General features: G+C 36.0%; 1 protein-coding gene across 2 annotated transcripts in view; it reads right to left on the reverse strand.

Moving 5' to 3' along the window:
* Window positions 1-17,031, reverse strand: part of LOC308684363 (SITS-binding protein) — a 37,514-nt gene that overhangs the window by 5,440 nt on the left and 15,043 nt on the right. Inside the window, exons 3-9 of one of the 2 annotated variants that reach the window (XM_081355534.1) lie at window positions 15,736-15,943; window positions 13,798-13,945; window positions 6,805-6,999; window positions 4,777-5,027; window positions 3,950-4,086; window positions 2,908-3,029; window positions 229-408 (exon numbers count right to left, since the gene is read on the reverse strand). In XM_081355534.1, the coding sequence (XP_081211660.1) occupies window positions 229-408; window positions 2,908-3,029; window positions 3,950-4,086; window positions 4,777-5,027; window positions 6,805-6,999; window positions 13,798-13,945; window positions 15,736-15,943 (1,241 nt within the window). Of the gene's footprint in view, window positions 1-228; window positions 409-2,907; window positions 3,030-3,949; window positions 4,087-4,776; window positions 5,028-6,804; window positions 7,000-13,797; window positions 13,946-15,735; window positions 15,944-17,031 lie in introns of those variants that run through there. The other variant, XM_081355535.1, reaches the window with a different exon arrangement.

A 17,031-nucleotide genomic window follows, 5' to 3' on the forward strand; every position in this document is an offset into this window, starting at 1 on the left:
ATCATTCCGATGAAGTAAAAAATTCTTTAAAAAACGTAACTTTTGTTGGCGAAATTAACACTGAAACTATATAATCTCCTTCTGATTTCAGGTTAGGTTTGGACTGTGTTGTTCCAAAACCAACAAATGATCCAGGAACATGTCCTACTTCACGGTCACGGTCACTGTCTTTGAGCAAGGAGTTTAAACTCAGGTTACCCCTAAACGGGCCGATTGGAAGCAGCTTACCTCATCTCCAATGAGGAACTCATCATCAATGGTGAATGTGATTGGGTCATTTGGACTAAGCCACCACAGCGGTCTATAGATGGGGTTTCCAGCTTCTTGCCATTCTTCTGCGTATTTCAGGATCAGAGGAACGACAAAGTCGTGGTGCTTGGCTATGTAGAATCTGGTGAGGTTTAGGACCTAGACGGAAGATGAGACTGTCAGTGAATGCTTAATAAAACTTATATGAAAGAGGATGTGAGTTTTGTTCGACACTGTTCTCGTCTAGTTCTGCTGTGGTTCGTTTCTAACATTCCTTGAGAGGTCACATCCTTCAGTTAACATCCTAGCCAGCCTCTGGTGACGGAAACAAAGCAAAACCACGTTCATAAAAAATGTATTCTCTAGTTGAAAAAAGTTTCATGAGATGAATTTTGAATAGCTGCCGGAGTTCGGTCTAATTTTAAATGGGGAAAACAGGCCTGTGGCTTCCATTCCCGTTTTCCTCCTATTTAGACCCAACATAGTCATTGAGTCTCTAATGGGTGTTGGTGTTGGGTAATCGCACAGAAGCTAGTACACACACACACACACACTGCCTGCAGAGGCCAATCAAACAGAATGGAAAATAAAGGCAAGTAAAACATTTCAGTATGATCAGCACATTTAACATCAATACTAATTAATTATGATTTAAAGGGGTTAAGACCGTCCAGATAATATCCATGAGCCAAGATCAAAACCAGTGCATGTTCCAATACTATTTTCTCACTGAAATAGAAGTCATAAAGTTCTTAAAGGGATTTTTCACCCTAAAATTGTCATAATTTATTCTCCCAATGCCATTCACAATCGTTTTATCCTCAGACACAAAATGAGAAAATGTTAAGTAGTCGTAAGACGACTTTTAGAATACTCTAGAATGTTTTATTTTTTAAAGGGTTAGTTCACCCAAAAATGAAAATTCTGTCAGTAATTACTCACCCTCATGTTGTTCCAACCCCGTAAGAACTTCGTTCATCTTCGGAATGCAAATTAAGATATTTTTTATTAAATCTGAGAGCTGGATCACTCCTCCATAGGCTTTAGGCATTATAACTTGCTGGTCCAGAAAATGTATTAAAGAGATCGTTAATATAGTCCAAGTGACTCCAGTGGCTCAATCTTAAGTTTATAAAGCGACGAGAATACTTTTTGTGCGCAAAAAAACAAACAAAAATAACGACTTTATTCCACTATTCATTTCCTTCTCTCTGGGCCTCGAGTCTTTTCACGTAGTATAACTGCGCAGCGCTTCTGTGTTGTACGTCACACGTAGGCTCACTATTGGCCGACGCTGGTCATGTGTGTGATGCGTGTGACGCATCACACAATATCTTAATTTGTGTTCCGAAGATGAACGAAGGTTGGGGTTGGAAGAACATGAGGGTGAGTAATTACTGACAGAATTTTCAGTTTTGGGTGAACCCTTTAAGTCATCATTTATTCACCCTGGTATTGTTCCAATGTTGTATATGCCATTGTTTTTGTGTTTTTTGGACCACAAAATGAGCATTTATAAAAAAATGTCCTGCATCCATATAATGGCAATGAATAGCGACCAGCATCAAGCTTTGAAAAAAGATGCTAAAGTATCTCAGAATGACCCCATGTGACACATACCTTGGATTCCAACACTTAGAATGATCCCATGCGGCACGTGTCGTATATTACATGATACTTTCTTTTTTTTAAAGCTTGATGCCGATCGCTATTCACTGCCATTTATATGGACAACTGCGAGCAGGACATTTAAAAAAAAATCTCCTTTTGTGGTCTGAAAAATAAGAAAAACGGGCATACGGCATTGGAACAACACCAGGGTGAGTAAATGATGACTTCATTTTCATTTCTGGGTGAACTATCCCTTTAAGCTTGAAACTTCAGCGCCTGATCATTGTAATGGCAGTGATTAGCTTTCAGAATTTTCATTTTCAAAGTCAGCTGTCCCTCTACTTTCTGCTAAATATAACCACATGCGTACACTCGTAGCAATGAAATGCATTGAAAGATCTACTTCTACCAGTGATTAGACAAAAGAACCACCCCCTATTCTGGACTGCAAAGTCAAATCACAAACGAAACCTGTAATTGTCTCTGGAAATTTTCTTTTCCACTTATCCAGCGATTCATTATTCCTGGTGCAGCGGTTCTCATTACAGTTAAGATTGAGAGTCATAAATTTGAAAGAGACACTAATGCAGACCAGATGGACCCTTAACCACAGGTGATGTTGGGGAAAGGCCCAGCAATTACACCATGAAATGCAAGAAAAAAGGCCACCTGGAGGATCCTCTGTGCCGGTCCTAAACTCAAACCGTGCTCTATGGGCTCAAATATATCAGTGCTTGAGACTAGATATTGTGGTATGTATTTAGCTAGTGTTTGGAGAAGGGCATTCTCATGATACACCATGGAGTGAATGAGTATTAGATTCCTAATGTTATGTCAAGAGTGAAAAAGAAATCTCTCATTCTGAGGCGTTTAACTCTCGATGGTCAACATATTGCGCCCAGTTTTCCTACCAGGGAACTCAGTCTTTATTACACTTAGCTCCACGTTATCCCTTTTTCTTTCCTGACCACAACGGGGGGGGGGGGGGGAAACTGAACTGAAAGCTAAACCCGGATAGGGCCGAGGACCCGTCCTTGCTGCACTCACCCATTCCTTCTCAAAGACCCACGGAGGTGTCTGGAAGCTGATGACAGGAAGAAAGGCTGCGATTCCCAGCCAGCGAACGAAGAGCTCGTCGTCTGCAACCAGTTCGGCAGAGAAAGAGCCTCCTGCCATTGAAGAATGCAAATGCATTCACGTGTAAAAAAGAAATATATAATCATATGGAATTATTCAAAACGGTTTTATACAAAATTGTATATGATATAATAGAAAGTGCTGCCTATATTGAAAAGATTTTTTAAGGATAATCAGGAATTGTTTGCATTGGGGGATTATTATTTCCATGAGAATTTAGTGCTTAATTGTCATTGCTGCTTTTCCCAATATTCTTAGTTGTGATTCTGAACTAGAATGCATTTTTTGAGAATCTAAATCAATATATTTAACATCTAACATATTTATACAGTTTATTATTACAGGAATTTGTGAGTGAAATGTGCCTAATTGTCAAAGTAAAACAGTCATAACTGTCCTAAAAAGGTGCGTAATTTTCTTTAAATTATAAATATAATCTTTTTTTCCTTTGATTTGTGGGTGAAATGTATGGAAGCTGGTTTCCGCCACAGAATAAAACATTTTAAAAGATAATTGCGACTTTTTATCTCACAATTGCGAGAAATTAAGTCAGAATTGCGATATATATAGTCAGAATCGTGATCAAAGTCGCAATTGCGTGTTATAAACTCAAGAGTTCTGACTGTGTAACACGCAATTGCGAGTTTATATCTCGCAATTCTAAGATGTAAAAAGTCCGAATTGTACGATAAAAAGTCGCAATTACCTTTTTGTTTTTTATTCTGTGGCGGAAACAAGCTTCCATAGTGTGACCTGGTCAAGTTCTTGAAAGATTTACTCGTACCATCCTGTGTACTATACAACTGTGAGCCAGTTGAAGATACTCCTTTGTTTTTGTAAAGGATTCAAGAAGACAGTTGATTAAATGATATTGTCTTTATCTATGGTATGCATCATCACAAAAGATAAATGTGTGTAAATGTGTATTCATGTGTGTGTGGGCAGGTATTACCTACTGCATCAGGAATGAAGAAATGATATCCCAGGAGACTGTGATGCAGCAGGGATGGAATGATGCCCTTGAGGCCGGAGTAACTCCAGTCTGACTGTAGTGCGCTCATGCGGATGAACAGTGGTTTGTGGCTGGACCTGTGCAACCAAAATTGGCGATTTACAAAACAATATGACACATTATCCAATATTTTTTCATATGGGAAAGTTGTTTTTGAGTGAGTGACTGCCCACATGTGATCTTTTGCACATTATAGATCTGATTGTTCAAACCATAATCGATATAAGTTGCATCTTGCAATGGTGAATGACAGAAAAATCCAAAGAGGCTTTCTTCTACAACAAATATGAGTAGCTGTTAATGTGGAAAGAGGGTATGAAAAACTGGAAATGGTGCCTGTAGTTGCACATGGTATATCCACAGTGCTGATAACATGGTAAATCATAAAATAAGATCTTCCAAAAATCCATTTTAATCAGATTTCAAATCGCACGTACGCATGTGGTTTGGATCAGGTTTGTAAAAATCTGGGTGGTTTAGACAGTACAACTACAGATTTTGGTTCCCTGAACAAAGTCTCAATTGTGGTAGGTTGCACTTGATGGTCATGATTTTGCCAAATGGGTTGAATTTTTGGATTAACATTTCCGGTTGATCCTTGAACAACATTCCGGTGAAACAAACTTAATCGTACCACCTGTAAATCCCAACCCCAGCCCTGAATCTAACCTAAAATTAGTTTTTAGGACCAACAAGGATGTTGATCCATGACCTACTTGGCAAATTCAGTGATTGACCGGGATTATTTAAACAATTACACCAAATACCTTGTTCCTGAGGTCACAATGGTATTGTCCCCGATCTTCTCTGCCAGGTCCGCAAGGAGTCTGATGTATTCATCCCCGACCGATGCCTGTTCTTCGAAAAAGTTTCCCTCACCGCCTTCCAGGATGACATACTCCATGCCCAAATGACTATGTAAGCTGTCCACTTTGTCCAGAAACCAATTCGTGGCTTTTGGGTTGGTGATGTTGAGCTTCACACTGTACTTTCCTTTCCACTGAGTCAACATAGGCACCTTATGAAAGAGAAATAGAGTCAAAATAATAATGAACAGGTAAACATAATGTAGGCAAATTACAAATAAGAAAATTGTTTAAAACATGCTGAGTCATATCGTTTTGAAAAACGTTTATACCATTTTCAAGAAATGGTTAGATTAAATGACTCGTGAATGTCATGTAGCCATCAAGTAAAATAGTTTTTTCCCCCTTATACCTTGAGTACATGTAAGTGTACACATCTTAATCTTTATAAAGTTTTTAAATAAATTATTTAAGGGTAAAATATTTACTACCATGAATTTAAATCATATATTTTTTTTTTTAGTTGCGCCACATGACATTTTATAACCTGAACTATCCTTGCCTTCTCAAAACTACTTCCAAACTACTTAATAAGAAAATTAAATAGAATTAAAAATCATTTAATGAGGCTATTTTTCATTATTATTCTTATCAGGACAGTCGCACCACCCTCACTTTTTTATTTTATACTTTCTCCCGAAAAAAATATCAAGTTGTTGTTTGTCTGAATTAATTTATTTTATGTATTTATGATTAAATATATAGATCCTGGAAAAAAGGCATCACACGGTTATTAACGTTTACTAAAACTAAAACAAAAAAACTACTTGAAATTAAACATTAACTGAAATAAAATAAAACCAATTATTTTGAATTTTATTTTAGCTAGTTGCCGATGCACCATTAAAATACTAAAGTCAATATGAAATAAGGATTTATTTATATTTAATTTATAATTAAGACTGTAAAGTGTTTGATAACTTTATTCAATTTCTGTATATTTACTTTGATAAGAACATGTGGTAAATATGACATTTATTATGGGTTGATATGAAGATTGTTTTAAGTTCACTTAAATTAAAACTTATTATTTTTTTAAAGCCTAATAAATGTTGAAATTGATAGCTTTCAATTATACTGTAATGTTGAATGTCTATCATTAATGTAAAAATGTAAAAAAAAACAAAAAAAAAAAACAAAAAAAAAATTTCATAGAGACATCAGACCATTATTAGTATCAGTGATACCGACCTTCATTCATAAATAGTTTCCAACAAATATTTACAATATACTGTCTTTAAGTTGTTTCTACATTAATTTGGAGAGTAACTGTAAAATTATTACAATATAAAAAGAATAAAACTGTGATGTTTTTAATCGTGATTAATTACAGAAAAAATAATTATTTTTTGAACTAATATATATATGTATATATATATATATATATATGATTCATTTTTGAATCGATTGATTAATTTTGATTAATAAGATTAATTTTTGATTAATTTTGATACATTTTTTAATCGATTGACAGCACTAATATATATATATATATTGTCATATATATATATATATATATATATATATATATATATATATATCTCATTTTCAATCATTTTCTTAAACCAACACAACAAAATTACTAAAACTTTGATAACACTATTTTAAGGTGACGTAACACTGCATGTACTGTACTTACTATAGTAATAACAGTAAATTATGCATAATTACAAGTAACTAACCCTAAACCAAACCCTTACCGTAACTCTATAGTAAGTACATGTAGCTAATTAATATTACTCAGTACTCATTTGAGTATGTGTACAATGTCACCTTAAAATAATGTCCCCAAAACTTTAACCAAAATTGAAGTGAAAATAGCATAGACTATCAAAGATACTGAAATAACTGGCTTCATGTCATTTACCCATACACCCCAGCGCATAAAGGACAAGACAGACACAGTGCTAAGCCAACAGATGGTGTTACCAGTCGTCCCTGTGGTCCTGAGGGCAGGCTCAGCCAGAAGTCTTCAACGCCCGTCTGAATGGAGGTCTGAAACAGCTGCGAGTCCACACTCAGGTACGGGGACAGGGTGATGGAAATGTTTAGAAGCTTTACAAAAGGGAGGTCCCTGGTCTGTCTCTTAGACATCCTTTTCTTTCCATTGAGGTAGCTGTGGTCCTACAAAGACAAGAAATAATTAGCAAAGATCTCTTAGTCCGGTCAACGGCACCTGCTAAAAACAGTGGTGCAGAAATGACACACTGAACCTTACAAATCAAGGTGTAAACAGGGCCTATAATACTACGGCATTTGGCTAACATGAAAATTTCCACTACTGATTTAAAAATGAGTTAAAATCAGGGTTTCACTAACACACACTTTGCCGGTAAGAAGCCGTTTTCTTTTGTAGGCCGTCAGGTATTACAGATGTTGGCAGGAGCCAGCTTTAACGTCTCAGGATTCAAAGTTGTTGATTGTTTTAACAGTACGGAAAATATTATTGTTTCACCATCACTGAAAATAATACCCCTGTTAATGTTTTTACCATGACAGTCGCTAACAGTGCCACGATGTCTGAGAAAATATAACAATAATGTCATTTATATTAATCCTATCGTACAGGCATACCAAGCGCTGCGCTTATGAGGAATCTGTGCAATAAATAGCGAATACTGGCAAGTGTGTTTATAACCAAATTCATTCCAAGTCAAGCTGTTGGTTTTGCTTATGACTGTGTTATTTCAAGCTAAAATGGAAACTATAGCAAAGAAAAAGCATTTGAGATTGTTTCCCAATTGGAGTTTTGTATAACTGTCACACAATGGAAGGTTTTCCACTGCAATTTAGTGGTAAGACGTTTATTCAGGTTGGGATATGGGAACGTGTGGTACGCGTATCAGATACACAAACAATTATGATTCACTGACATATTTGTTATAAAGTCCTTGGTTTTTGTTAGTTGAGGTCATAATCAAAACAAATTTCACAGAGAAATCGAGCCTACCACGTCTGAAATATGTTGTTTTCAAAACTATATTCAAAACGTTTAAGTGAAATGGAAGGAAAGATATAATCATGAAAATTGGGTATGAAAAAATGTATATGAAAGTAAGAAATTAAGTCATGAGTTATTGTAAAAGGAGGGCTGCACTCAGCTTTACATTGACGTTAATGTTCTGATAAGCCTTTTAAGTGTTTTAGACATAGAGAACATTCTTTTCTTGGCAAAAAGTTCCCATTTTTTCTCTTTCACCTGCCTCTAATCTTCCTAGAGGAATTCAGCTGTGAAACGAACCACTGAGTTTTGAGATCAGTCAAGCATGCATGCAGAACAATGACTTGACTACTCAAAAATGTATATAAACAATAAATAAAGACAGACCTAAAATGGAAATTCTTAAGCATTTTTCTGGCCAATACAGATGTTAGTATTTTTGTTTTCTTGTATATTATGGACGTGAACCAATATAGAGGGATATATTATAAATCTAAACTGTTTTGCCTGTTTTTATTATTGTATAAATATTATACAATATTCTACATGTACATTAATAGGGGCTGAAGTTATTGTTTTTTTTTTAATTTAGTAACTTCAAACCACTAAAATAAATATGGTTTTCATGTTTTTAATGTTCTGAATTTAAATTCATTTTGAAATATTTTGGGGGCATGAAGTCAGAAATGTCTGGGTGATAACTGTCGTATGAACCATATTTATTTATTTATGTATTTATATCAAGTCATGTGGTGCAACTACCCAGACAACAACATTGTGTCGGCCCAGATGTGAAGTCCACACGTACCAGATGTGGGCCGGGTCTGGGCCGACACTATGTTGATGTCTGGGTAACATGCACAAAAAATTATAATAAAATAAAACAGGAAATTATATCATAGAGGACCCCCAGCAGAAAGTTTCTTAAAACTGACCTTTTATGGCAAGGAAGTAAGTGTAAGTTCAGGTTGTAAAATGCCATTTGGTGCGACACTCCAAAAACATTACGATATTTATGGATAAATAATAATAAAAAAAACGTATACATTGAAAAAATATATTTTAAAAGGTAGAGGTAAGGTAGAGATGTATTCAGGGTGTAAGAAAAATATCACTACTTTTATTTAATGGCTGCGCCACATTACATTTTAAGAGTCGTGTTGAAAAAGGTATAAAAGTTTTCCGAGATCAACATCAATAGCCGCTTTCCGACCAAGTAGTTACAGGAACTTAGTTACAGGAACTGTCCACTTCTAAACAGTTCTAAGAACTACTCTCCCCAAACTCGTTTTTGCTGTTTGCGTTCGCACTGGCCAAGTGGCCATAGGAACTGGTAGGAGGGGTAAGGGAGTGACGCAAGCATGGTGACTTTTATTTTGACGGCGCGACGGACCTTTATTTTGACGGCGCTGAGAACGCCAGAGCAAACAATGCTCGCATTCTCTGTGTTTATTAGTTAGCGATCTGTCTAACAGTACTGTTTAATATCTTATTAGATATAACTGTTATAGAAAGTAGACAGTATATGAAAAAAAGGTTATGCCGTGTGGTTGATGTCCAGTGTTGCTAGCTGAGCAGAAATACATAATCATGTTTGACTTGTTCCCCTCAAAGTTGCGTTGGATTTTCTCTTCAGCATAAAGGTTTAGAGACCCATCCCCATCTATCACTGTTTCCCATGTTTGTATAGTTAGTTTATGGAGTAAATATAAAGGCTATAATCTGTGTTTACATTCTAGCTGTTTTAAAAATGGCGGGTGCTGGTGTTCTGCGTGCGTTCGGTCAATCAGCGTACGCTAACGTCACGGGTAGTTCCTATAGTGCTGGTTTAGACCCTACTCTGAAGTAGGACCTAAATTAGTTCCTCCAAATGGAGTTCCTAGAACTAAAATCGTTCCTAGTTCCTGCGGTGCGAACACGCCGACATCCGGGCACTTTAGTTCTATTAACTGTGAAAAGGTTCCTCCGGTCGGAAAGCGGCTAATATAAACACTCTCATAACTACATAGTGATATTAGCATGATGTTAAAAAATGTTGTTGGAGTCGTGGCTTAGTGGTTACAGCAAATGCTCCAGAGACATTAAGCTGTGGTGCTCATGTGGGAAATTCAGGTTCAAGTCTCACCCGCTTTTGTATGACTTGAATGCATTTTAACGTCTGCCAAATACGTAAAAGTAGCAAAAAGCCGTGTTATTATACAAAAATCTACAGCTGACGTGACACAGATGGCCCACACTGGTCCACTATATCAGTCTCCATAGCATAACAAGCATCACCTAATTGGAAACCAGTTCCCCGCTGGCATTTGAGTGAACCAGAGATGTGTGTCTTTCTCTCAGGGGATCAGATCGCACTTCCCTGACCTCTCCAACGACTGCAGATCCGCTTAGAAGAATCAAGCCTTTCATGTCCGCAACACTGACCAACTCTGACTGTTTTTGTTCTGTCAGACTGAACTTAACAGCCCAGCTGGTGGCTTTTAACGTGAGACGTTTCGACTTGAACACAGTGTTCCCGCGTCCCTTGGTAACTCGGCCTGGTATGCAGAACCCATAGCCTGTGTTTGTGATTATAATGAGTACCTTCAGAAACCTCACGATCAACCGCACGAAAGTGTGTCATTTATGCACCACTAGTGGTCACTAGTTTGTTCACTGAGTCATTCAGGTTTGGTATGACATGTGGGTTAGTAAATGATGGCATTTTTCTTTTCTTTTTTTGCGTGAACTATCTGTTTTAACTGTTTTTTAATCAAAATAGTATGTTTTTTAATTCAGTTTAAGCCTATAAAATTCAAAATCTGCTTAAACAAAGACCCTAGATCTGTTTCAAATGCACAGTGCTATATGCACAGATTTTCATATATTTTATATAATGGTTGTGCACATTAGCTGTCACTATTAGGCGAATTGTCAAATTTAACAATGACTGCATTTACATGCACCCTCGTAATGCGATTATAATGAGATTTAGGCAATGTTGCGATTAAACTTTCCCTCATGTAAACACAATAATCTGATCAAATTGATGCGATTAAGCTCATAATCGTAGCAACCATAATCATAGTAAAATATGTGGCTTGTACAGATTTTAATCGCAATAAACACATTGTAAACAATGCGTCTCCCTCTATGAACAACCAAGCTGTGAGTTCAATTACTTCAAAATAGCAATGCAACCCCCTCGTTGCTGAGAAATATAATGTAGCGATTTTCTTAAGCATTTCTGTGATCCTGAATGTTTCTCAGCGCGATCTCCGAGTGACATATATGCGTGCGCTTTAATAAAAACAGCCCATTAATACAGAACAGTGATTAAACTGACTTGGAACTACTTGTGCATGAAACGGTTTTATTGCACACCTTCCTCCAGCCAATCAGAATCGAGTATTCAGACAGACCATGGTATAAAATTAATTTAATACATAGTTTGTTATACTCTTATTTCCCTTATAACGACGTAACTCACTGCTGAACCACCACTGCATAAACTAGCTAGTCACGACTGTTTTCCGAAACATCTTTGTCGTTTGAACCACGTGACTGTTGTTAATGACGTCACATGCAGGCGGCGGGGTAATAACTTCTGCTAATTAATCTGCTCGAGTTCGCAATTAATGTATTTAATATTATTATAGTTAATTTAAAATGCAGTATTTTGCCTACACTTTACTCGCGTATACATGCGGTTCATTCAGTCAGCAGTTTTCTCCACAACACAACACATGAACTGAGAACTACTTCACTGTTTTTATTCCCTGTCGTTTTATTTGATTTGATTCTTTTTATATATTTGATATATATATATATATATATATGGGATGAAAGATATAGAATGCAATGAATAGATGCATGATCTTTTAAAGTCGACACGTCGTTTTAACAAGAAACTATGTTTCTAACCACAGTTTGAGAGCTTTCCGACGTTGTTTGCGAATGTTCGTTGGAACTATGGTTTCGAGAAACACCAAATCATTGAACTATGTTGGTAACCATAGATATGTATACGTAGATGCCACATTTGAGTGCTCCAGACATCTTGCAACAGTCAGTGTGTCGTCACTCACAGTAAGAATCAATGGCTGCGTTCTGAAACTTAGACAGTTCACTTGTTGCTTTGCTGCCTTATCGGGCAATGACTTTGCATTTCTCGCTAGAAATGACATCAGAAGTGGAAAACGTTGGTCAAAAACGTACATTTTAACACAAACTGACCAGCAACCGCTACTTTTAGATGCCATCTTTATTTTTTAGCTGAACTGTTACAGAATAGAACGCACAGGATTGTGGGATATCAAAGGCAGTGAAGAATACATCTATGCCAACTTCAAAAATCGATCAGATGAATTTATCTCAGGAGCCAGGAAGTGAAGCTAACTTTGGATTCGGACGTGTCTTGATGCCTTGATGAAACCCCTGAGATTTCAAATCCCAAAGAAATGGGATAACCTTTCACAGGTGAGAATGTGTTGGTTTGTGTTTTTATATGTATTAACTCAATATTACATGTTTTTACTGTAACTTTTTAATGTGGTGTTAGCTGACGCCTTCGTCTTGTTGTATTGTGTTAGTTTAGCAAAAACATCAGTTGAAGTCTATTGCAATCACATCCACTCAATTTGCTCTCGAGTGTTGACGGACCAGCTTTGACTGTTCCAATATGGCGGATGGCTTACGTATAGCGGCCCATTGAAATTGTCGATAATGAAGAATATAAAATAAAAAATATATAAAAATTTAATCATTGAATTACTATTATAGTTTTTGATCATATATTGGATTACATTTTAGTTTTCATTTTATTTTTGGTTTTAGTCATTTTGTTGTATTTTTTTGTATTATATATGTCTATATAGTATATATTAACTTTTATTTTATTTTATTTTATTTAGTTTTAGTAGAACTTACAGCACTTTAGAACTTTTTTTAGATTTTATTTTATTTTATTTCAGTTTAAAACGTTTATTTTATTTAGAGTAACGAATGCTTTTTTATGGATTAGTTTTAGTGAATGATAGCTGTTACTGATTATTTATTTTTACTCAACCATATACAAATATAGACGTAAAACACACAAAATGAACGCATAAATGATCATTTTCAACATGTACACTTTTTTTGAAAGGATAGAAAATGCAGTGCTGCTGGTTCTCTGCAGTGTGTGAGAGTGTTCGGCAGGAAACCGAAGGCCTGAAGACCCGTAGCTATAACAGGTGCAGAGCCTGAGCCGCTGACGGCTGGAGATTAAACTGCACACACTGAAGGTCAGACACGGGGAATCTGCTGCAGATACACACACAACACTCGCCAGGGACAATCTGGGTTATTACTGGCTTTCATTGTTTGTTGTGGTTTTCTAATTTTAATTATTTTTTATAAGACAACGAAACAAGTCATACATAATTATTATTATTTTCAGGCAAATTAGATTGATACTAATCTTTTCAAATATATACAGTATAGTTCAAAAGTAATATGCATTTTAAAGATTTATATTTCAAATAAACGCTGTTCTTTTGAACTTTATATTCATCAAAGAATCCTGAAACAAAATATATATATATATATCACGCATTCCACAAACACATTAAGCAACACAACATTGATAATACAAAATGTTTCTTGAGCATCAATTTTGCAATTCAGTGTTATTTTTATTTTAGGAAATAAACATGATTGCTTTCCTCGCAAATCAACCATTTCCTGTTTTTCATTGGCGTAGCGGACTAGTGCATCTTTGAGCCAACATTCAGTACGAGTAAATTACTGTTAAAATCTGATACTGACATTACTCAAGTCTTATTATAATTGGTGACTTGTAACTTGTAATGGGGTAATTTTCGCTGTGATCTGTACTTTTACTCAAGTACAGTTGTCAGGTACTCTTTACGCCTCTGATAGCTGGTTTAAATACAGAACAGTCAAACTTGAGGGATGGAGGCAGAGGGTGATTTTGTGGTGGGACTGCAAGCGTCACTCACCATGTTGGCGAGGAGGGCTGTGGAATGTTCGTCGAGGCCGATGACTCCCTCCAGGTGAAGCCGCTTCAGCCGGTTTGAGAAGGTTCTCAGCTCTCTCTCTAGCTTGGCCCCAGAGTCCACATTTGCTAGAAGCTTCCAGAAGGGCAGCCTTAAGAGAAATATTGTGTTTGTTAGGCTAGAGGTGTTAGATTAAAGGTTATACATCATAGTACACCACACTAGGGGAATTATCGCTAACTAAAAACGTAACTTTTTTCGTGTACAGACGTTCACACAGATCCACGAAAACGACTAAAAACGCTGTATTATACATGCCAGGCCAGTAGATGGCGATGTCACTTTGTAGAGAAACACTACGTGCCTATAGACTAAGTCTAAATACATAATAGAGAGCCTAAGTCCCTCCCCTCCGCTTCCGGCTCATGGGACCTTATTCCGGAAAAAAATATGTATGGTAGTCAATGGCAACTTATCTTTTTATTCCGTCTTAACTGTGCCCTGAATTACACATATGATGTTTGTCAATTTAAAAGATAATTATGAAAGTCAAGAAAGTCGCAGTTTTTCATAAAACAGAAGAGTAACATTTAGTTGTATGTGAAAAATCGCTCAATGAACTACATCTCTCATCTCGCACTATGTACGTCACCATCCGTTGCTCGTATGTGTTCAGTCTGGTACAAAACACTCAGGCATGACGGCGTAACGTTACGATTATAACGTAAGACTATAGGAAAAAATGACAGACGTTAGCTTCAGTAAAGTTGGCTTCATTCATTGAGAGAAAAGGTATGACGTCACATGTGCACCTTTTGGGTTTGTAGTCTTTGTAATTACGTATTTTCACAGTCTTAAGGTCCTTGCACACTGAGTCCGAAATTTTCGCATGCGGTTTTTCGTATTCGTGAATATTCGTGATTCGGTGGCTCTAAATTGTCAAAACACCATTCAAAATGCTTGCTACGGATGCGAAAAACGCAGAAAATCTAACCTGATTCGATTTTTTTTTGGCGGACGAAAGTTTCAGAGGCAGTGTGCAAGCGTGATTGACATAACGTGAGGTCGTATTTATTTTTTAACGTGCGAAAATTTCGGATGCGAATTTATACCTCAACAGTTTTACATCAAACTGCGACTTTCTTGACTTTAAAATTTATCTTTTAAATTGACAAACATCATATGTGTAATTCAGGGCACAATTCAAACGAGATCAAAATATTTGTTGTCTCTCGCCATTGACTACCATACAATATTTTTCCGAAATAAGGTCCCATGGTGGTCAACTGGAAAGGGAGGGACTTAGGCTCTCTATACGCCTGCGCATGTCGTCACCGAGACGATAGCGGTGTCGTTTTCAAAAACCTGCACTTCAAAACGTGTTTTTCAAAAGTTAGTTTTCAGGCCCCAAACGCATGAACGGCCAAAACATACAAATTTGAAGTACTAAAATAAAATAAAGAAAATAAACTAAAGACTAAAACTATATAGACATTTAAAATAAAATAAAAACTAATAAAAATGCCCCTCCCCCCCCCCCCCCAAAAAAAACCATCAAAATTACTAAAACTTTCACTAAAATTAAAGTTGAAACAAAATATAAAAATAATATCTAATTGAAAATATTAACCAAAATTATATAGTACATCAATTATACTAAAATCGGCACCACACCATAGTAAGGGATAAAAAAAAAAATCTTGAACACAGTATCAGCAGTATTGATTTACATTAATCTAGAAAGTGAATCAGAAATCAAAACATTATGATGTACAGTAAAATCAATGGATCACTTTTTAGCATTTTTTGAAAAGTATCTGCTTCTAATATTGGACAGGTACCGCTAATAATAAAGAAAACGCGATTGTGCATCCCTAGAAATTCAAAGTAAAAAATATAACAATGAAAGGAGTTGAAAGAGAGTTTTTAAATCTGTAGTACCGTAAGACATCCATGTTTGGCAGCTCTCGTCTGGCAGTGGAGAGCCGGTTTATTGACTCCTGATGGACGGCCTTAATGTTGTGTCCAACACACACGGTGTACTCCAGAGGCATGCGCTCCATACTGGGGGGCGTCTGCAAACAGTAATGCTGTCTGCTTTCCATTCCTACATGTAGTGGGATGTTTGGGGCCACGAGAACTGACACACCTTTAAAAGAAAACCACAACACCACTGGATTACAGATGGTCAGCTTTGCATTATTGGAAATCCCCAATCAATGTTGCTTTTAGTCCACGTCTGTTATGCTAGTGTACTCCTAAAAGTTGACGACACACACACACACACATAAAAATATTGATGACATCATCGCACACTCAGGGGCGTCTACATATTTTTGACCAATCAAATACTGAAGTCTCTTCTGCTCAGCGGCATTGATTTGATCAAAACACAGTAAAAACAGTAATATTGTGAAATGTTATTACAAATTAAAAGAACAATGTTTTGTTTGAATATATTATAAAATGTGATGAAAAAGTCATGAAAAATGTGATAAAAATTCCAGTGATGTCAAAGCTGAATTTTGTGTCAGTGTCACATGACCCTTCAGAAATCCTTCTAATATGCTGATGTATTATCAATGTTGGAAACAGTTGCGCTGCTTAATATTTTTTTAATAACCTGTGATACTTTTTTTCAGGATTCTTTGATGAATAGCAAGTTTAAAAAGAACAGCATTTATGTAAAATAGAAATCTTTTCTAATAATACACACTACCGTTCAAAAGTTTGGGGTCAGTATTTTCTTTTCTTTCTTTTTATTCAACAAGGATGGTTAAATTGATAAAAAGTGATAGTAAATAAATATTTATATTGTTAGGAAAGATTTCTATTTTGAATAAATGCTGTTCTTTTTAACCTTTTATTCAAGAAAAAATCCTGAAAAAATTATCACAGGTCAAAAATTGATTTTATTGGTTTACAAAAAAATTAAGCCTTGGTGAGCAGAAGACATTACAAATAGTAATGTTTCCAAACTTTTGACCGATACTGTATATTCTTTTTTTGAAAACAGGATTCTTTGGTTAACTGAAGTTAAAAAACACAGCATTCATTTGAAATACATTTTTTTGTAACATTATAAAATGTCTTTACTGTCACTTTTGATCAATTTAATGCATCTTTGCTGAATAAAATGATTCATTTCTTTAAAAACAACAACTTTTGAATGGTGTATGTCCCGCCACAACTTCCTGTTTCAATTGGAAATACGTCAACGCAAAAAGAAAAGTCCTT

The sequence above is a fragment of the Scardinius erythrophthalmus genome, assembly GCF_964197995.2.
Source record: "Scardinius erythrophthalmus genome assembly, chromosome: 24".
Lineage (NCBI taxonomy): Eukaryota > Metazoa > Chordata > Actinopteri > Cypriniformes > Leuciscidae > Scardinius > Scardinius erythrophthalmus.